Source organism: Rhea americana, unplaced genomic scaffold (genome assembly GCF_003343005.1).
Source record: "Rhea americana isolate MKP2758 unplaced genomic scaffold, rheAme1 scaffold_187, whole genome shotgun sequence".
Lineage (NCBI taxonomy): Eukaryota > Metazoa > Chordata > Aves > Rheiformes > Rheidae > Rhea > Rhea americana.
In genome coordinates, this window is record NW_028186005.1 from 376933 (window position 1) to 399492 (window position 22560).

Here is a 22560-nt window from a genome sequence, read left to right on the forward strand (position 1 = left end):
AAGGTGCCTTTCAAAAAGTGCCTACGTTCAGCTAGTTAATCTYCAAAGTATACACTTAGATATTCATAGCTAAGTCTGCCATGCCTTCTGCAAAGCTCCTATTGCTCAAATTCCCRTCAAGTTTCCTGGATAACAAGATTGGATACATAGATGCATTTGYATTACTTATTCATTTAGGGAAATACATTCTAATCTGTGTATCACCAGTGCATGTATTAGACATAAAAGGCTGTTCTTCATTCAACTGGACACAGAGTTTATGAGCAGTTCAAAAATTACTTGGTTGCCAAGCGGCTGACACTACAGAATTGCTGTACTTGTTACTTGTGTAGTAATTATATATCAGACATCCTGCACCTTCATTAAAAAGCCACTCCTGTTTTGTGAGTAAGAGGAACTGCTTACTTCAAACAAAAATGCAAATCCATTCCCTGACAAGAATTGTGAAAGCCTAGAAAGGGCAAACATTTGCTATTTGATGTCAGAAAAAATAAAAGCTAACAAATATGAGGAAGCAACTAAAGAAAATCAAGAGGGAAGTTAAAAAAAAAAAAAAAAAGTACCTGTTTAATTTCCTCTTCTCCTATCCCTTTAAGCAAAGAAGGCAGCATAGCAGTGCTGCCAGAGAGCTGTAAACTAATAGATCTGAATTGGGGACCATGACTATCCACCTCCTGCCTCTGTTTAACTTAACAGCGGCACAGACAGACAGCAATAGCTTGGCTATATATTATTTCAGTAGGAGTGTTCTTCAGCATGAGCTAACTAAAGAGTCATCAATAGTTTAACATTTCATAACCCAATACAGCTGCAAGTATAAAATTTCTGACGCAGGAAAAAAAAAATCCTGGCAACCAATGAGAAAATTTTTCTCATCTAATATGCAATGCCCTCCATGAAGCCAACGAAGGTGAGAGACGCACACAAAGCATCAGAAAAAGATGCCGAAGGAAAAAGAAGAGAAAGACAGAATGGCAGATGACAACATATATACTCACAAACAAAGGAAATACATAATTACGTTCATATGCTATGTCAAATACTGAACACTGAAGTAACGTATTAACAGGAATATATATTTATAGGAGAGGTAATAGCAGCATCTCTTTTTTCATATGTGGGACTCCAAAATAAAGATGTCCCTATTATCATCTCTTTTGGGTGCCAGCAGGACTGTTATACCCATCATTTCCTTTGGTGTCTCCAAATTCTCTACATGTCTTTCAGCCAAATTGTCCATCTAAACAATCAACACCCCAACCATCTCAACACAAGGGATAATGCATTAAACGCAAACAGCTTCAGCCACACTCACACTACTAGTGTTGGTTACTTCTGGCCAGGTCTATCTTAGCTCTTACAGATTTTCAAAGCTGCTAAAGAGATGGAGGGAATGCAGCTCTTTTCAAGCCAGTGAGGGAGGTTCCAATATATTCTCTCTAGTCGTGTGTGAAAATCCCACTTACATGCCACACTGATTACCTTTATACACACATGCTATTTAAGGGGTATTGCTGAGATCCAAGAAGTGGTTTTCATTGCAGCTACTCCTGATTAGCTGTCAATCTGCCTCCTTGGCGACTGTCAAAGGGTCTTTCAGAAATGCATACAAAATTCTTTTAAAATGAAATGAGCACTACAGAGGCAAAAACGGGGGAGCAGCAAGCAATAGTTCAAAACTTTTCCAATTATGTAAGTATCCAGCAAGTAGTAAAAATCAAATAATTATAGACCAGATGCAATTTTATATGCATTTACATAYACATATATACGTATGTAAATTCTATTTGCTGCCACTCTCCATCTTCACTTGAATATTGTCCCGACCACAGAGCTCCAGAATAGCTGAGTTGTTGTTTTTTTCTTTCTTTTTTTTAAGTGTATCTTTGAAAGTACATAATATTGATTATATTTTAATGTGGGACTTGAATTTCTACTGTGTCCATTTGAAGAGAAATACACTTGAACGACCTTTTTGCACAGTAAAGGTGTTTTGAAAATTGAAATATCCGCTTTAAGTGACTAAATGAATTTGTCTCTTTGAATTCAAAACACTAGAAACAAAATATTATCTGGACACGATTCCACCCTTTTGTCATCTTGTTTACCTTACAACTGTGCCTATGTATGTACAAATACAGTAATATTAATGGTGTCAGGTAACGCAAAGCAGAAGAGTATTAATTTTCAAGCAAGATAGGATGTTTTCTAAAAAGCAGTTCTTCAAACAGTGAAGAGTTCTAAGGCAAATACCTTCAACATAGCAAACAATCTCTTCTGCAGCAGAGTCAAAATGTTCCCCCCCATACCCATTTTTTCTGCATTTGAAATCTGTGGTTCCAGGGTCATTTTGAAAGTAAAACCCAAGGGAGYTTCTTATTACTATTTTGTTTAAAAGGAGCTCAAGAGTACTTTTAATTGTATATAAAATGTTCACATGGTATTTCAGAAACCTGAACATGTAAGAGTTGCCACTGATACAGTTGTGGACCCACTGGGACTTTGATGTCTGTTCAAATCCAGCAAGTTGACCTAAAATAATACAAAGCTATCCCTGGCCAGCAAAAACATCTAAGAATGTACAGCCATTGTTCAAAGTAACTTTACCACCAGCTGGGTTCCCTAAATGTGGCATGAACTTTGTTGTCAAATCTTTGGCAAGTCAGTGACTATTTACTTTTATTGTAGTTCTTTTTTCTTAAGTATAAATATTAATGCAGCATTAAAAAGATACAATCTAAAAAGGCTAGATAACGCAGAACTTAGTTTTGGCAGCAATTGAAAGTGATTACAATAAAGTAGTACCTGGTCTTTTTCTAGTTAAATACCTTTAGATAAAAAGGAAGTTAAAAATAAAACATCTGTCCTACATTCTACATCCTAACATTGCACTATGCAGCTCCAGCCAATGTTTCCTTGAGAATACATTTTACTTTTCTTTATTCATTTCATTCAGTTGTTCAACCTCAGTTCTTCAAAACAAAAAAGCATTTTTGTTGAATTTAATTTTATATTCAGCAGAACATTGCTTGCCCGAAACATACCTCTAACATACATAACATAGAACAGAGTTGCTAATACCAAATGACGTTAAACAATCAGCAACTCTCCACGGCCTAGCAATTAAAATTGATAAGAAGCCTGTGTTCTTCTGGAATTCTTTTCAACTCTAACAGTAAGCTCTGGAATTGCCAAGCACTGAAGGTTTTTATGACTTTGCTTTTTATGAATGCACAGCCTAACAGGAGATAAGAACTTTTGTGCACTTGACTGGTGTTTGCCCATGATCAAGACTGTAGGCTGGGGGTTAACTGCTGTGAAAGACACGAACAGCACCCAAGGACAGACTGGGACATTCCAACACTTGTCACAGAGGTGCCAATTTCCCAGTAAATCAAACAGCACTGTGATTTGATAGAACCACAGCAATACTGATAATAATTTCAGACTTGGAGGCCAGGGGAGGGAGTCGTAAGATTGTTCTACTCACTACACCTCTCTAAACCACCCCAGAACTCCAAGTTAACTTGTGGGTCAGGGAGGAGGAAGGATAAAACCTAATCTGTGATACAGCTATTGGTCAGTCCCTGCTGCCACTGTATTAACAAATACTCTAGGTACAGAAAGCAAACTGTTTTAACACAGAAACACATACTGGCTATATATTTGTATTGTCACCATACCTTAGAGCCACAGCATACTTCTGATTCCCATAGTACTAGATGCTGCAGAGACATAAAAGGAGTGAAGATCCTTGTCCCAGAAGATTATACCATAGTTCATAGTGGCCATGTCTACCCAGTTAGGTGGGGTAGACACCAGACCAGCTAGAATTCTTAGTGACTACCTATGTTAATAAACCCTGCTTCTCAGTGCCTTGATAAATGGATGCATAACCCCACATTGTCACGGCTGTCCATGGGCCAGAGACAACTCATGCTCTGCTGGCTTGGCACAAGGGCAGGGCTTGCATATACATTCCTCTAGCGTCATGATTAATGCTGTTTCTCCAGCCTGTTCTAGCAGCCACAGCCTCAAATATAATCCATATTTAGGGCTAGAAGAGCAGCTGGGATGCTTTTTATCTTTTGAAATCAGCTGGGTTGATATCAAACTTCTGAGTGACGCGAAGCAGAAAGACATATATAGCCAGTAAATCTCATTGCTTCATCCAGGTCCATGGGGTGCTAAAGAGCTGGTCTCTTCCTCTCCTATTCTGTAAACAAAGTGATACGAAGCAGCTAGCACAGCACAGCTGACACAGAGGAGTTGTAAGAAAGCATTTTTTCCTCCTTAGTGACTAGGTTATTTTTCCCCTCACTTCGGTCTGTGCACTTAAACTTGTTTATCTCCGTTTATTAATATAAGGCAGCACATTTACACTTTGGGAATGAAAGTTTACACTGTCTGGGTTTCCCATGGCTATTCATCTTCCTTAAACTGCAGTAACAATACTTGACCAAGAAGTATCTCATAAAAACACTTAATTCTTCCCTACGTTTATCATAAGGTAAGTAGAAGAATAGAGAAAAAAAAATAAAGGAACTATTTTCACCACCATGACCTCTCCTAACTATATAGGGAAACACTTATTCAAAGCAGAGGTCAAATTCATTATTTAAAAGACATGCCCCGTAATACTGGTTTTATTTTACAAAGTAGGTGCTAATCTCAGTGGGGCAGCCAAATTTTACTGTTAATCATTTACAGCCTACGGGGCACTTTACTTCAATCGCATTAACCTTTTTTTCTTCAGTTCCCAAACTTGCATGATTTTTCTTCAGTTCCCAAACTTGCACGATTTTTCTATGGCCGTGGTGTTCCACAGCCACTGGTGTTTAAAATTCCAACTTCTACACACAGCTGAGTTCAAGTATTCAGGAGATTTTGGAGGAGTTGGGGACAAGGCACAGGCAAAAGAAAGGTATCATATAAAAGATAATGACAATTAAATCTGCTTAACAAGCATGTGGCATTCTCAAGAGACAAGGATTGCAATTCCAATGAACACCTAGAGAACTTCATTTTAACAGCAAGACATCTTCTCAAGCATCATCTATAACATTATATTTGCCATCAGTCGGGGGATGGGGGAAGAAGTGGGAGATGGGAACCAAACAAACATATACGTGGCTGTATTTCCCTAACTGCTGTTCTTTTCTTCCTTCTGAAACTATATTTGTTTTGGAGTCAGATGTGGCTGGTACATCTCACAGCTAAAGGAAATTGATGGATTGGACCAACTCTCTATTACTGGGTTTGGGGTAATTAAGTAAATGATTTTAAACAAAGCTATATTGATTCTACATTTCTCAAAACGTGGCAATTGAAATAAAGAGCTAATAAAAATATCATTTTCAACAGAGAAGATGGCATTAATGAAAGCAAGCAAGAGCCATGACTAAATAACTGTTTATATTTTTCAGTTCAGTTGCACTGCCACCTAAGAGAGTAAAACTTGCGTGTAGTCTTATACCTTGGGTACTCATTTGTAGAAAAAGACAGAACAATCAATCTACATGGCAAAGATTTTTGCTAGGCACTTAGTAATGCTCTGGAAAAAAAGAAAAAACAGTCTGGAACATCATGTAGCCTATTGCAGGTGAAACATTAGAAATTTACCTGGTACCAGAACAAAAACAAAGCACTTGGATGAGATTTTTGAGTTTGTCTTCCTAAAGTTTCACTGATTAAAGAATCTATTCTAAAGAAGAAAATTCACTATTAAAGAATCAATATAGAAAACCACTGGCTAAAAGCACCTGTAAAGTTTTAGAGTAGGAAGGAGGAATAAATTAAAAGTTGTGATCCAATTATATATTTTTTTAAAAGTGATGTTTATATAGTAAATTAAAAACAAACAATGAAAAGGCTTTAAAAAATACTTGAGATATGCATTTGTGATTCCTTTCCTTCAAATATATATATATACATATATACATATATATATATATATATAAATATTTGCACAAAAAGGAAAAGAGTTTGCTAACAAGTCATCAGAATTCTTAGAGATACATAAATCGCAAGTACAATCAATCCACTGTGGATATACAGTCATCACACCATAAACCGAGTAACAGTGTATAGCTTTGCAGTATTTGGCAAGTAAGCCTAATGGGGTGTTCCCTCATACTCAGGACACAAGTATATTGGATGAAAAGCCTTTCATGCCTTTTCAGCTCCCCATCAACCACAGAATTCACTGCAGACAAACTCCTGGAAACGTATRTGGGAAAGTAGGAGAAAGAGGGATACAGTGGAATATATATACACCTCAGAAGTCTTCAGCTGACAGTATGTAACATTTTTAGCTACTATTGAACAATGATTCATAYACACACTTTCAGCTAGTAACTCCCATACATTCACATCTAGCTGCATACAAATCTCAGAGTCCTTCAAGTCAACAGCAACTGCAGGAGCTCCCTATGAAGTCTTACACCCCAGGACCATGTCTAGTTGGGTCCAAATATTCAAAGGATGGCGACTCCATGACCTCTGTGGACAACCTGTCCCAGTTTTCCACCAAACAATTCACTACCCCTACCATCAGACAGTTTACCTTAAGAGAGAAATACAGATTAGGCCAGAATAGTACATTCCTCCTTATCTGATTCACCTCAACATGAGGAGAAGAAAGATCTACTCTTATCTATGGTAGTCTTATATAAACTGAAGACTTACAAGGCAGTCACCTGGCTCCTTTCCATTGCTGTTACTCTTTATGCTAGGCTACCTTTCCTCAGATTATAAGATCTTCTTTTCTAGTCCTTGAGTAGTTCTTACTCTCCTCTGGACAGTTTTTTCAGTTGGCCTTTGTTGAAGTGCAGTACTCAAAATTTCTGTTTCCTTTCTACATAGTACTAATTTCATCAAGCAGCCAATTCCATAAGCATACAAAGAAGGAAAGTATTAAGAATCTTATACAAGTTATATATGACAACATATGCTTTTTCCCCACTGATAAACCTTTTCATTCTGTCACAGACTGAAATTAAATTGACAAATTATTTGTTTTTGACAAATCCATGTTGAAAGCTTACACAAGTTGTATAAATTAACAGATTGATTTCTTATAGGTACTTAAAAAGTACTTATAAGTACTTCCATTACTTGCTCAAGACCTTTTTTTTTTTTGTATTAAAAGTTAAGCTTTTCTGAGTCACGTCCACCTTCAAAAATTAGCATTTGACTTGTCCTTCTTTGATCTTCTATAATGTCATCCAGTTTTCAGGAACACTTCTGACTTAAAATCATAATATCAGCTCTAATAGATACGATAGCAACTAACCACATAATATATACACAATGTCTAGCAAGATCCCTCGAAAGAAGAATCAGGTGGCATTTTACATATATTACTTCAGTAATGGAAAACAGAGGCCATCTAAAGGTTTATTGAAATCATCATTTTTGTTTGAAGAGAAAACTATTTGATACAAAACTTCCATCAGAAAAAGGAAACCACCTTAGCAGCGGCTAACCAGTAGTATTACAACCTACTTGAATGTCACCTATACTACTCATGTAAGAGACAAAACCAATAGGCTAATTCCCCTTTATTTCCACAGATACTATCCACTGGAAGTTTTGCAAAGATTAAGTACTTTTCACATTATATTTTCTCACAGTCTTCTAAATTTACAATAAGAGTTGATGGGAATGCATTTAGTTTTATATTAAAGCCACAAAAAATACGCTGCTACAGAAGTCATCACGATAATTTCTCAGTGTTTGACATGGAGTACAACAAGCAATTCACGTTCACAAGGAGGGCTAAAATTAACACAACAGAGCTAGTTTTGTATTTGCTAAATCTGAAGGCCTTGTTCTGCAACCTCAACATTTTTGTAAGGTTTTCCTTGTTTTTATGATTGGAAAACGTACAAATTATCCAAATAAAGTTATGTCATAACAGCAAATAAAAGCCATGAAGAGCTGTCTTGAATGAACGGAACTATGAAGGCATAAACCAACTCATATCTATGCCTATCACACTTCATATATTGTTGAAACAGCTCTGGTGATTGTTTAGCACTAGGATGCTGGACGACCTGTTGACACAGAAAACATTGAGTGAACAGGGGTTTTTTTGTGCAAAGTGTTGAGATAATACACTATCAATACTTTCTGGGTTGCTGATAAGATAACAGCATATAATTACATGAAATTTACTCACACTGTGGATAAAGCAATACACTCTTTTTTTATTTACTCATTGACAGGTTTGACCACATTTMAATGTCTTCCAAGACACAAGAGAATAACAAACAAATTGAATAATCTCAACTAGATTGACTTAGGAAGAGTATTTGAAAAAAAAAATCAAGGACTATTTGCTTAAGCTTGTAAAGGACAAATAAAATTTCGTTCTACGGAATACAAATAACACACTGATTCTAAATATGATCAGTGTAGAGTGTTCTCTTTTTTCAAAGCCACAGCATGGAAGATCCTTTCCCCTGTTCAGGGCAATGGAGAGAGGGGACTGGGAATTTGGCACAGGCATCCTAAGGGTTACGGAATGAACGAGACTGTCAGCAGCAATTATTTCCTGCAGCCTTTCTCCTTTGCTCTACTTCTCAACATCCTTACAGGAGACGAGGCACCTTTACTTCTGCTTGTTAGTTATGCYGTGCCCTCAGTGGTTACCCTGGAACAGAAAGGCCCAGCCAATTCCAGCCAGGTTTACTGGAGATGGGGGGGCGGGGGCTGATGCTGCAGGAGAACACACACCCTTGGAAGGTAATATCTTATTTAACGGAAGGAAGACATCTTCACCACCAAGGCTGCAGCCTTTGCTGTACTGAGGAGACGCTAAGCCTCCACGATGTTTGCCACCACATCATACCTCTGTCATTAAGCTTAGTCTTTTTGGAGAGAATATATGGAAGTAACTAGATAGAACCTTCCTTTACATTCTGTTCTCGAACTACGACCCCATTTTGTTCCCTAGCCAATCCATATAAATTACGTAATACTAGCATTGCAGTGAAAAATTATCTTCAATTTTTTGAGAAAAAGTTAAAGGTATTCCCCAGGACATGATGGAGTACACTTTCAGAGGAGACTAGATTGAGCACTGAGCACTGACATTCACGGATAACTAAATTAGCACAATTTTCTTTGGCCAGTTCAAGATCGCTTGCTGAGAGCACATCATTTTAAGTCTTGACGCTTTCTGGTCTGAACAGAGGGGACATGTCTGTACCTAGTCTAAAAGACATACCACGACAGAAGGACAGAGGGAGAATAATTTTTTAAAACTTAAAACAAAGACACTGTCGCAGCTTGAAAATAAAAGAGAAAAGGAAAAGAAAAAAAAAACAACTTGAGTAACTCTCAGTTATGTAATTTAATAGATTTACTAAAGGCCAGAGACAGCTATCATATGCACAATATAAATGTTCATGCAAAATTAATACCATGAAAGGCTTAGTGCTTTCAGGAAAAAAGAAAGAAAARAACTTCAAATAAAATATTTTTAACTAAGTTCTGCACATCTTATGAACAATGTCTGATAAGTAATTTTCATTGCCTTAATCTTTAAGATGTGTGTACAAGGTTTTATCTTTGCAAACACTAGTTGGCCCCATCTGGAACCAAACATACGTTCAAACAGTGAAGCTAAACGCATGGTGATTGTTTGTTGCAGAATCAGAAGAGATATTAGTTCAGAAAATGTATCTTACATTCCTACTGTGAGAAGAGAAAACATCTTCTCTTCCTACTTTTCAGGCTTTGTCAAAGCAAAGCTAAAAAACTAGAAATGAGCACAACCTGTTAGGATAAACAAAGATAAGTATGTTATATTCTTTCAAGATCCTATTTCACTAAAAATGATATAAATCTCATTTGAAGTAAAAACAAGTCAAGTAAAGTAACAAATCATTTATTGTTTAAATAACCTCTGAATAAATTTTTTTAAGAGTTTCTAAAAGGAAATAATAACTAAGAAATTCTAAAGCCTCTGGTTCTTCTTAATCCTCCTCCATGCTTTTCAAGGGAACAGCATAAAGCAATTTTGTTTCACAGTCTATTGCCCCTTTTAACTAGGAAAGACACAAAAGCTATTTTGTTTCAAAAGGAATAGGGAACGGTAGAGGTCTTCTCCAGTCTCTGTATCAGCAGGAAGCACAACCACACAAAAGAAAATGGAACAATTCCGAACATCTAGATATTTCAACCACTGGATTTTACTAGTTAGGAGTAGCACCTTTCAAAGTTTTCAAAATGTAATTATCAAATGATACACCATAAGACAGTTGATACTAGCAAAACATAAGATTGTACCTATTTAAAAACATTAATAAGAAATTGAAAGATCTGGATCAATATTTGCAGAAGCAGGAGAAAACAAAAAGGATGCAGAAACCCTTCATTAGGTTTATTTTGTCTTTGGTGAACATTTTTCATTAAACATTAAAACATCATATTGACTGCAAAGAGCGTATAGAAAAAAAAAAAAAACACCCTAAGAAGACATACTACTCTAGATACATTGCTGGAAATATCTATTATAAAAGCCACCTAACAGTTTCCTACATTATTTCCTATTTTCAGTAGCTTCAAAATTTTATAACTTTCAAAAAGGTAAACTTCCAAGGCTGCAGTTTTAGTGTTAGCTGTAGTCCTTGCATAAACTCTCACATACAGACACTTTTTTTTCCTAAAAAAAAAAAACTCAGAAAGGATTCAGCTAGTTTTGAGAAAGAGCAAACGTGTTCTGATTAACTTATATCACAAACATTTCTGACACTACAGAAGTTCAGAGTAAAAACTTGCTTTTGTTGCAATGGTTGTCCTAAGCATCAAGAAATCTTTGGCTTTCCCTGTTTCAACACAGTTTTTCCAAATTCTAAATTTTGTGCTGTAACGTGTGGGCACTAAGGGAGGAAACTACCATTTAAGAAATGCCTTACAGTACTTGTTTATAGGTACTTCCACTATATCTACACACACGTCCAGTCCCTGCTCAGCCCTCCGTGCAATTTCTTACATTTGCTCAGCTCCTTGAATGCAGAAAACAGTTCTGATTTTGCTGCTCTGTACCAAGAAGTGGGGGAAGAGGGAGAGCTGAGAACCCTTTCACCTGAAGAATTTATATGTCAGACACTAGTGAAAAGTTCACACTGAACTCCAGAGCTGTGCAGACTTGGTGCTGAAGAAACCTATTTAATTTAGAGAAGCTGCAGAACTTCCTATAAGAGACTTTAAGTCACTGACTAAAGGGCAATAGTAAAATTAACATTAAAGTTGGACTAGTGAAGCAGATAAAACTAGCTTTCTAGCTCTGTTATTACAAAAAACTTATCTTTCTGGTAGCTACTATCATAGTAGAAGCTTGCAAAAGTATGCCCTCCTGTTACCATTACCAGTACTGTAATGCTTCTCACACACATGACCGCATGAGAGCCAGTAGCTTGCCTGAAAAACTCACTAATCTACACACCCTTCTTCCCAGCCTGTGATTTGTTCTACCCATCAGGCCTACTTGCAACTGGCAGCATCCCAACATATCCGAGACTTCTGTTCAACCTCTTGGTGGCAAGAAGAAAACACCTTGCCTCCAACAAGACAGTATTTTCCGTCTGGAACTGAATGAGCAAGTGTTCACAGCTTTTATGTTCACCCACTAATGAACATTCAATAATGAGGTACTGCCAAATTTGAAGTCAGCAAAGCACTGTGCCTGTGCATAGTCACCACCCCTAAAGCATATGTTGGCACTGTTGTTTGTAATAAATCCAGTGCTCAGGCACTTGGAGCTCAGCCTAATTAGCTGACTGCAATTGAATCTCAGCTCTAGCCTTGATTCAATTGCAATGAAGATTCAGAAAGAGGCCTGTCTACACAGCCTTGCATATTTTTCTCCTGGCACTTGGAGAGCTAGGGCAAGGAAGTGTGCCAGAATTGCTCAACCAAGCATTTGACAGATATGCAGAAATGTGAATACCGCACCTACAGGTTTTCTTAAGATCATTCATGTGCAACTTTTAAAGGGAGATAGAATAATTCTTTTTCCTGAAGGAAAGCAAACACTAAGGAGAGACTTGAAATATTATACTGGAAGAATTATTGGACAGAGAGAGGAGAAGGCCTACCCCAATGAAAGCCTGCCCCAATTTAATGAATATACAGCCATTATGCAAGGATGCTGCAAATAGTTCAGCCATCCTACAAAACTTGGCTCTGCTAAATTCTAGTGCTGATCTGCTGATTTTACAGTGTACTGCTTCCATCAGTTATTCAAAATTCTAAACATTAGTATAATTGCAAAGTCTTATTCCCCTCAACCCCAACAGAACTCCCTTCCCTCATGCATGGCCTCTTAATCAGTCACTGCCTGCAGACAACAGGTCAAAATGATATTTTACAAGCTTTTTCAAGTAACTGTTCATGTAGCATTATGCATTTCAAAGTAGAAATTTGATTTCTTCTTTAGTAATAATAAAGATAGTGTGTTCCTTCAAAAGACATTTTAATAAGAAAATATCCAGCTTTCCACCTTCCTTCCCCTTTAACTATTCAAAATACATTTCTGCAATAATTTTCACAAAGCAATCACTCATGGCAACATATAAGGCAAAGATGGTGGCTTCACCAACGTGACTTCCAGGCAATAGCTACTGGTGGGGTGATACTGAGAGAAACTGGTTTTGATCCTACTTTTCTTTCTGATGACAGTCAATTGTTAAGTAAATTTGACTTCTTTTCATTTTTTGTCAGTTACACACCTCATCAGTATTTGTGTTTCATAACTACTATTGCCCCACTGGAAACTACTATTGCCCCAGCCTGTAACTAAGTTGTCACTCCTAAGCTCTCCTTGGCACAAACTTGGATTGGTCTCAGTCACAGGACAGACAGCCCTCAGCAAACATCAAACTTCAGTCAAGTTATATACATGGAAGAGAGGAAACGTGTATGTTGGTCAACCCAAACACYACCTCTGCCACACAAGTTCCAAAGCAGAATCTCCATGCAATATCATAGCTAATGCCTGCACATGTGGCACACAGCATGGAAGGAGGAAGCAGCAAAACCTTCAAGTGACCTTTCCACAACACCTGTACTAAATAAAAATACCCCTTTACAGCTGTTATTTTGTTCACAGAGCATGAARTTATCATGCTCTGTCCATCCAATAAGCTATTTACTGAAACCTTTTAGCTCACGTTTGAACATTCATGCTGTATAATTGGAATTTTCAGCTAGACTACTGCATATTATAGTCTCATGGTAATCATCTGACAATACTCATTTGCTGGACCGCTTCTCTTCTGGCATAGCAGTGGATACACAACATGAGAAAATATCACAGGGCTGACCAGGCAGCAATGACTCCTAAACATTAGCAAACTGTCTTATCGCAGCCAGCTACGATAACGGACCACGTAAAACATATCCCCTGTTCTTTGGGATGTTACCAGACATTGATAGATACACAGTGCTAAGCTGCAAAGACATCCACTCTACTRCAAAATAAAACAATAGAATGTGGGGTAGAGCTGAGGAAAAACAAATTATTTTGTTTCCTCTTCATTTTCCCTGCATATATTGCCTGAGCATGCGTGCCACCCCAAAGATCTTTATAAGACATTGCACAGCTATAATATGCTATGTTCTTGAAAATGTGAGGTGACAAAGCAGCAGATTTCTGCTATYACAACTGTATCTAGCATGAGGGGGAAGGAATTCTGAGATGATTAAGGCTCCAGTAACATAAACAAATAGTAAATAATGGCTGCAAGTATCAAGCACTCACTGGCACAGAGACATACAGAAATAAAATAAACATCTATTCACATCAGCCGCTGCACGACAAGAACAGTAATCACTCAGACATGACAAAGTGAAGGGGACAATTCAACTTCAACCAAGTTTTCTTAATCCTGACAACATGAATGCTAAACCCAAGCCTCCCTGCAACTGACTGTGGTAGAAAGAATATGACTGTGATCTTTTTTTTTATTTATTTTCTTCAACTTCAAAAAGCTGCACTTCTTTGGGGAGATTTAAATTATCTTTTTAAAATAGAGGTAAAAACCCAAAGTCTGATTCAAACCACAAAAACTCTAAAGACCATGTCCAAAACATATTATTCCTTTTTGTAGCCCCTTCTCTCACTCAATTCATGTGCTCAGAAAAAACACCTGCAGTCATAACGTCTGAGCAGATGCAAACACAGATTATTTTTACAGCTTCCTCCCCCCTGCACTAGAAGTTTATGCACAGAGTATGAACCAACATTCTTGAAATATATTTGGAATCATGAAAAATTTGGGATTTGAAGTCAGTTTGGAGTTACACTTCTTCCTCATAGTATTGTACGTAAATATCACATTGCCTTTAATAATTAATCACTGTAAGTCCTGATACACCGCATAACTGGAATATTCTATCTAGCATTGTTTCTTATCTTTGCATGTGTACACAAGCAGTCACACTTCTGAGAGATTAGGGAACTGTGCATCTGCTCTGCCAGTTTCTTGAGACCAGTCTCCTAACTCACAACTGCTGGCCCGTCCAAGCTTATGTAAGCATCTTGGGATTCAAATAAATGGCAAACAATCACGGCTGATTAAACCTAACGCATACAAAGGCAAAGTAAATTGATCCAGGTACGTACAATGGCACAAGGATAAGATAGAAGCTGATTATCTTGCACGGCAGCATGAGAGTTGCCACACTGGAACAGACCAATGGTCCATCTCTTTTTCAATTGTTCTCTCTGATAATGGCCAACGCCTCAAAGAACACAGGAAGTCAACGCACAGCGTATGTTGCCAGAAGTCATTCTTTATGATAACAGAAACAAGAGAAACCACCAGAAAGCTCATAATGGAAGTTCCTGTATAAAAATTCTAAGATGTTTAATTTTAAGTCATTTAAGAGGGGGAGAAGCTCTTCTATCATTTACTCAAATTCAAAATAACTTTTAAAAAGACCTCAAGGCTTCACTTATTTTTTACAGTCATTTCCAACACAGAGACAAAGAGTCTTAGGATTTCAGTGGGCCACTGTAAGGACAGAATCTCAGCCTCTTTTTTCCTGGCGCCTCTCTTCACATAGCTTGAAAGCATAACTAGTTAACACCACAGAATATTTCACCTCTCAAAACTAGTGCTTCAAAGTACATGATTTTTGTTAAGTGCGGTAAGATGCTCTAACTCCAGAAGATACTGAGAATAGTGTCACTTACTCATTTTCTCACTTACAAGTCCTCCAATGGCCATGGATTTAGTGGCTCTGGCAGGACCTAGCCTACCTCCAACTATGTCATGGAACAAGCTCTTATTCTGCTGTGCCAAATTCAAGTTTCCAAGCAACTGCCAGTTGTGTTTCCAGAAACTATGCAATATAAATCTTCTTCTGTTGAGCACTAATATCCACTAAGTGTACACATGCTATCTGCTTTGCATGTTTAAATGAAATTTAATTAAATGAAATTTAATACATCAGACTAAGTAATGCACCCTCTGCTGCTCTTTCACATGGGTGCTAACGATACAGAAAACAAACTAGAGACAATCAAAGGAGACTTGAAGGCCTTGGGCACGGGGGTCAAGGGTCAGGAAGYCCAGGTGGTCTTCTCATCGGTCCTGCCAATTAGGGGGAGGCATGGGAGGAGGAGCAGGAAGATTTTCCAAATCAACCACTGGCTACGCCATTGGTGTTGGCAACGGGGTTTTGAATTCTATGACCATGGAACATGGTTTGAAGACCAACAACTGGTGGGGAGAGATGGGATTCACCTCACCAAGCGGGGCACATTTGTCTTTGCAAACAGGTTAGCCAGCCTATTAAAGAGGGCTTTAAACTAGGTARGAGGGGGGAGGGAGGTGTCATACAGACAGGGTAGACAACAAAACACAAGTTGGGTTGGGGGGCCTCCAAAGGGTGCATGCAGCTGGGGATGTGCATTTGGGACAGGGCTATGGGTGACCCCTGTACACCCTTCCTGGGAAACCTGCAGGCATGAAATGCCTGTACAACAGTGCACGCAGCATGGTGAACAAACAGGAGGAGCTGGAGGTCTGTGTGCGATCACACGGCCATGATCTCGTTGCAGTCACGGAGACATGGTGGGATAGCTCACATGACTGGAATGCTGCCATGGATGGCTATGTGCTTTTTAGGAAAGACAGGCCAGGAAGGCGAGGTGGTGGAGTTGCTCTTTATGTGAGAGAGCAACTGGAATGCATCAAGCTCTGCCTAGGGGTGGAGGAGGAGGAGGCAGTTGAGAGCTTATGGGTAAAGATCAAAGGGCAGGCTAACATGAGGGACAGTGTTGTGGGTGTCTACTACAGGCCACCTGGCCAGGAAGAGAAAGTTGATGAGGCCTTCTATAGAGAGCTGGAGGTAGCCTCATGATCACAGGCCCTGGTTCTCATGGGGGACTTCAGCCACCCTGGTATCTGCTGGAAGGACTACACAGCAAGGCACAAACAGTCCAGGAGGGTCCTGCAATGCATTGATGATAACTTCTTGTCACAAATGGTGGAGAAGCCTACGAGGACGGGTGTCCTGCTGGACCTTGYCCTTACCAACAGAGAGGGATTAGTTAGAGATGTGAAGGTTGGGGGGCAGCCTTGGCTGCAGTGACCACGAGATGGTGGAGTTCAGGATCCTACAGGAAAGAAGTAAGGCAACAAGCAGGATTGCAACCCTGGACTTCAGGAGAGCAAAATTTGATCTCTTCAGAGAGCTACTTGGTGGAATCTCATGGGTTAAGGCCCTAGAAGGAAGGGGGGTCCAGGAGAACTGGCTAGTATTCAAGCATCACTTCCTCCAAGCTCAAGAGTGGTGCATCCCTATGAGTAAGAAGTGCAGCAAAARGGGCAGGAGACCTACATGGGTGAGAAAGGAGCTCTTGGCCAAATTCAGACAGAAGAAAGTACACAGAATGTGGAAGAGGGGACAGGCTACTTGGGAGAATTATACGCATGCAGTCAGAGTATGTAGAGACGCAGCGAGGAAGGCTAAGGTCCAGCTGGAATTGAGTCTTGCAAGGGATGTTAAGGACAACAGGAAGGGCTTCTTCAAACACATCAGCAGCAAGAGGAGGACTCGGGAAAATGTGGCCCCGCTGCTGAATGGGTGACAAGGGATACAGAGAAGGTAGAATTACTGAATGCCTTCTTTGCTTCAGTCTTCACTGCTAAGGGCAGCCCTCAAGAATCCCAGAGCCTGGATGTGAGGGAGAAAGTCTGGAGAAAGGAAGACTTTCTTTTGGTTGAGGAGGATGGGATTAGAGATCTTCTGGGCAAGCTTGACATCCACAAATCCATGGACCCTGATGGGATGCACCCACGAGTACTGAGGGAGCTGGCAGATGTTGTTGTCTGGTCGCKCTCCATCATCTTTGAAAGGTCCTGGAGAACTGGAGAGGTGCCTGAGGACTGGAAGAAAGCCAGTGTCACYCCAGTCTTCAAAAAGGGCAAGAAGGAGGACCCAGGCAACTATAGGCCCGTCAGCCTCACCTCCATCCCTGGAAAGGTGATGGAACAACTCATGGATGTCATCTMCAGGCATATGGAGGAAAAGAAGGTGATCAGGAGTAGTCAGCGTGCATTCACCAAGGGGAAATCCTGCTTAACCAATCTGATAGCCTTCTAGGATGGARTGACTGGCTGGGTAGATGASGGSAGAGCAGTGGATGTTGYGTACCTTGACTTCAGCAAGGCTTTTGACACTGTCTYCCATAACAACCTACTAGATAAGCTCGGGAAGCATGGGTTAGATGAGAGGGCTGTGAGGTGGATTGAGAACTGGCTGAAAGGCAGAGCTCAGAGGGTTGTCATCAGTGGCGTGGAGTCYAGCTGGAGGCCCATGACAAGTGGAGTTCCCCAGGGCTCAGTACTAGGTCCCATCCTGTTCAACTTCTTCATCAATGACCTGGACGAGGGGACAGAGTGCCTCCTCAGCAAGTTTGCTGATGATAMCAARCTGGGAGGAGWGKCTGACACACCAGAGGGCTGTGCTGCSATTCAGAGAGACCTGGACAGGCTGGAGAGCTGGGMGGAGAGGAACCTCMTGAGGTTCAACAAGGGCAAGTGCAGRGTCCTGCACCTAGGGAGAAATAAYTYCATGCACCAGTACAAGCTGGGGGCTGACCTGCTRGAGAGCAGCTCTGCAGAGAAGGACCTGGGAGTGATGGTGGATGACAYGCTGACCGTGAGCCAGCAATGTGCCCTTGTGGCCAAGAAGGCCAATGGTCTCCTGGGCTGCATTAGGAAGAGTGTTGCCAGCAGGTCGAGGGAGGTGATCCTGCCCCTCTACTCAGCCMTGGGGAGGCCTCATTTCGAGCACTGTGTCCAGTTCTGGGCTCCCCAGGACAAGAGAGACATGAAGCTACTGGAGAGAGTCCAGCATAGGGCTACGAGGATGCTCAGAGGGCTGGAGCACCTGCCCTATGAGGAACAGCTGCGAGAGCTGGGCCTGTTTAGCCTGGGGAAGAGGAGACTGAGGGGGGATCTTATCAATGTGTATAAACATCTGAAGGGAGGCCAAACTCTTTTCAGTTGTCCCATGTGACAGGACAAGAGGCAATGGGCAGAAATTGAAGCACTGGAAGTTCCGCCTGAACGTGAGGGGGAATTTCTTCACTGTGAGAGTGACGGAGCACTGGCACAGGTTGCCCAGAGAGGTTGTGGAGTCTCCTTCTCTGGAGATATTCAAGGTCCGCTTGGATGCAAGCGGATGTATAGATGAATTATTCATTCCCTATTCTGCTCATTCGAGAAGTTTTTACTCTTTGACCTGGGCAAATAAGACACAAATCTCAGAAGAGGCTTGTGCATACATAGTTCAGTTGATTTAATCAGTGACTCTGGTATAAATTAATCTGGAAGATTAGAAACAACAGCAAAAGAAAAAGGACATACAGCTTCCATCTCAGAAAACAGACATAGCAGCCTCCTTTTGAAAGATGCAATAATTGAGAAATAAAAGGGCCACTGGTCTGTTCTAGGGTGGCAATCCTCCATTTCTGTGCAGGATAGCCAGTCTCCCCCCAATCCAAATGATGGACAAGGCAAGGGGGACTTTGTTGCTCACTAAAAACAGAGCAATCTAAACAGTATGAAACAAACGTAGGAAAAGACCTGGAGATCCTGCAGGTTACAGCTCAGAGTTCAGCTTCCCTTTTCTAAGTGTTATAACATAAAAATTGAGGAAAATCTCAGTATCAGTTCTTAGCTATGGATATTCTAGGTACCACTGAATAAGATTACTAAGTAGGAATARGGCATGACAGACAATCAGTAGCTGTTGCTCTTCTTGCTTGAAAAACGTAGTGTTTCAACAATCAGCCATAGACACTTGTCCAGAACAAATTAGGTGAACTATTCTATGGAGTTTTCTCCAAATTTAAACATTTCAGTGTATAACTAAGAACACAGTCATACACTCTGCACAATATAAAACAGTTTAACAGAAAATGAAGAAGTTCGCAGTGCTTGCTGCTCCCATCTTTGTGTTAGACCTTGGCCTCGACTCTCTACTCAGTCAGATATAACATCATTCCCTGACACTGGCCCTGTTCTACTTTTCTCCATGCAGAATCCCTCTGCCTCTAAGGTTTCATTTAAGACCATTAGAGAGAGCAAGAAGAATCAAGCCCTGTCAGGCAGCAGCAATCCCCAGAATACAGCAAGTAGTAACCAGTAGAGGGAGTCACAGACAGGAGACAGGCAAACAAGATAGGTCTTCTGGACTCATTTTGGCAAAAGAGCTAAACATCACGATCTTGCACACGAGAAGGCAAAACCCAGCTTAGCTCTCTATGAAAGCTTATTTGTATACTGACAATAAAATAATCACATTACTTCTTCAAGGGGGAGAGAAGGTCAAGTATGATGGTGGTGGCCTTATAAAAGGAGAATTAGATAGCACCTAACACAGGTACCTGACTCCTCTTTAGCTCTTCAGCTCATCCTTAGTAATCAAATGCTTTCAAAAAGCCAGAAACTGCATGCAAAAATCAGGTCTCGTGCTTCCTCCAAAGTACAGGCTGAAACAAATCAGCAGCTTTTCTGTATCAGAACAACTGTTTGCCTTTTCCATTACCTGTCATAACAAACTTCTGGGTTTTGGAGAAACAGCTTCATTTTTTTTCCTCCATCTKGGCAATTGTTAGGCTACCCATGTTTGATATCGGGTTGGCAGGGGCGGTAGTCAAAGAAAGAATCTCCTGGTCAAGCGGAAAACAAGYATCCTTGGAGCTTGCTGTAGGAGGTCAGAAAGCAAGAGAGAGTTGGAGGGGTATATACATACCTAAGATCAATAAGCAAAAGGATTACTACCAGGGGCACAGAGAGTGGAGGCCTGTCTATCACAGAACTAGGGAGATGTTAGGATGGCTGAGGAGGATACAAACTCAACTCCCTCTGCTGGTGGAAATCAGATTGGGGCTGCCTAAAAATACACAGATGGTACTCGCTAGTGGCCCTGTAGGAAATATATAAGGGAGATAGTACCTTCTTTTGTCTCTTCAGAGTGCTAAGACAAGGAATTTTACACAATGCATAACAGCAGCCTTGAGAATATTCAGTATCTCTGTCATTCACCACTGCATCAGAAGAGCTCTTCTGGAAAGCCTGGAAGCTCTGGGACTAATGCTTCACCATGCATAAGCGTGCATTGGGATAAGAGACAAGTAATAACTTTCTGTACATATCATATACTCTTTCCTAAAGCAGGATTACAGAATCTTAATTYGCACTGTTAATTACCTGGGGAAAAAATAAGTTAAAATTCGGGCCAGATTCTTAGGATAAAGGGATTCAACTGGGCAATATCAATGAAGGGTCTTACCCTGAGACACAACTTGCCACAGTTTCTGCTTTTGGTATTTTTTCCTATGCTCACTGTTAAACTTCAGAGTAGATTAGCTAAGACACTCAACATGATTTACTGTCCCTTCTACACAAAAATTGAGGCACCTGAAAGAGGTCAGATACACAGGATAGCTGCTCCAAAGTCACTTTTTTTTTTTTAATAAAGAACTCCAATTCCTAAAACGTTTTATATTATTCACCTACAACTATTATACACTTTTCATAATTATGGCCATTAGCTGTTTTGTCATCTAATGGCACTGTCATAGACAGCGGAACCCACCATCATCTTAGCAGCTGCACACTTAAACACATTCTGATGACAGCTGTTTTTCCCTGACTAAAGTAAAGTTGGTATCACTTATCTACCTACCTAAAGGCTCCAGAATCCTCTAATGATGTGGAAAATAAGCGCACACCCCTCAATTTACTTAACATACCAATTGCTTAGAATTAAAATCAGAGTATGACGACCAGATCACTAGAATTGAACTTTAATCAAAAAAGTCCCAGGGCTTGGCCCATAAAACACCTTAGCCTCTAGCTAAGGTTGATTAAATATACACACAAAGATAGATTCACATGCACATACATATGTATATGCGTGTATGTATACACACATACATATATATACAGGTACTTACACACACACACAATAAGCAGACTTAAACAGGTATCACACTCCTACCTATCTTATTATTAGTGTTTGCAAATTGCTGAGGGTCACGCAAATCTCCCACAACACCTAGACTAAAGAGCGTTGATTTTTCACAGACGCACTCTTTAAGCTCCTTCTGACGAAGGGAWCCGATCTACCTTGCGCTGGCTCGCTCGGGCACAGTGCTCCACACTGAACACTGTACTCAGTTTCTAACTTGTCTACCGCTAGGCAGCTGTAACATCCTCCAAATAGCATCCTCTCTCCTGACTAAAAATAGCACGGTGCTGCCCGTACCTAGTGAAACGCAGAACAAGGAGCATCAGAAAGGGCACGGAAGGAGGCAGGAGTGCCGCTACAACACAGCCGTCCCTCGCTCCCTCCCACGGGGCTGCGACGCTAACCAGGCACCTCGGCGGTGCGGAGCAGACGCGGCAGCGCCCTGGAAAGCGGGGCCCGCGCTCCGCGCCCGCCGCCGGCTGCGGGACGGCTCTCTAGGGAAGGCGGCTCCAGCCGGTGTCCCGCTCTCCGGCGCGCACGAGCCTGTGGCCTCCGCGCCGCGCAAAGCCCCGAGGGGCTCCGGCGGGTCGGGACGGACCGCGCGGCGCCGCGCAGGGCCCCGCGGCGGCCGCTGCGCCCGGTAAGCGGCGCGCGGGGGGCGGAGGGGCCGCAACGGCCGCCGGCGCGCGCCCAGCCGAGCAGGTGGGTCGGGGCGCTACTCACACGGCGAAGTGGTAGACGAAGCACTTCCAGCCCGTGGGGCGCTCCAAGAAGTTGTAGACGCGGCCCTGGATGTTGCTCCGGCTCAGCAGCGGCTTGCGGAGGCTGTAGATGGAGACGCGCGGGTCGAGGCTGACGGGCGGCCGCGGGCAGTCGGCGCTCACCACCACCGCCGCCGCCTCGCTCCTGAGGCGCGGCGGCCGCTCCCGCTCCCGCTCCCGCTCCCGCGGGGGCTCGGCGCTGCAGCCCGGCGGCGGCTGCCCGCCCTGCGCGGCGAGGATCGGGGCGTAGCGGGCGTTGGGGGTGCTCTCGGCCAGCTCCAGCGCCGGGGGCTTC

The 22560-nt window shown here is 41.3% G+C and overlaps 1 protein-coding gene across 1 annotated transcript in view; it reads right to left on the reverse strand.

Moving 5' to 3' along the window:
• Positions 1–22560, reverse strand: part of KCNQ1 (potassium voltage-gated channel subfamily Q member 1) — a 372989-nt gene that overhangs the window by 349474 nt on the left and 955 nt on the right. The window contains exon 2 of the mRNA XM_085302186.1: positions 22228–22556. Within this exon, the coding sequence (XP_085158312.1) occupies positions 22228–22556 (329 nt within the window). The remainder of the gene's footprint in view (positions 1–22227; positions 22557–22560) is intronic.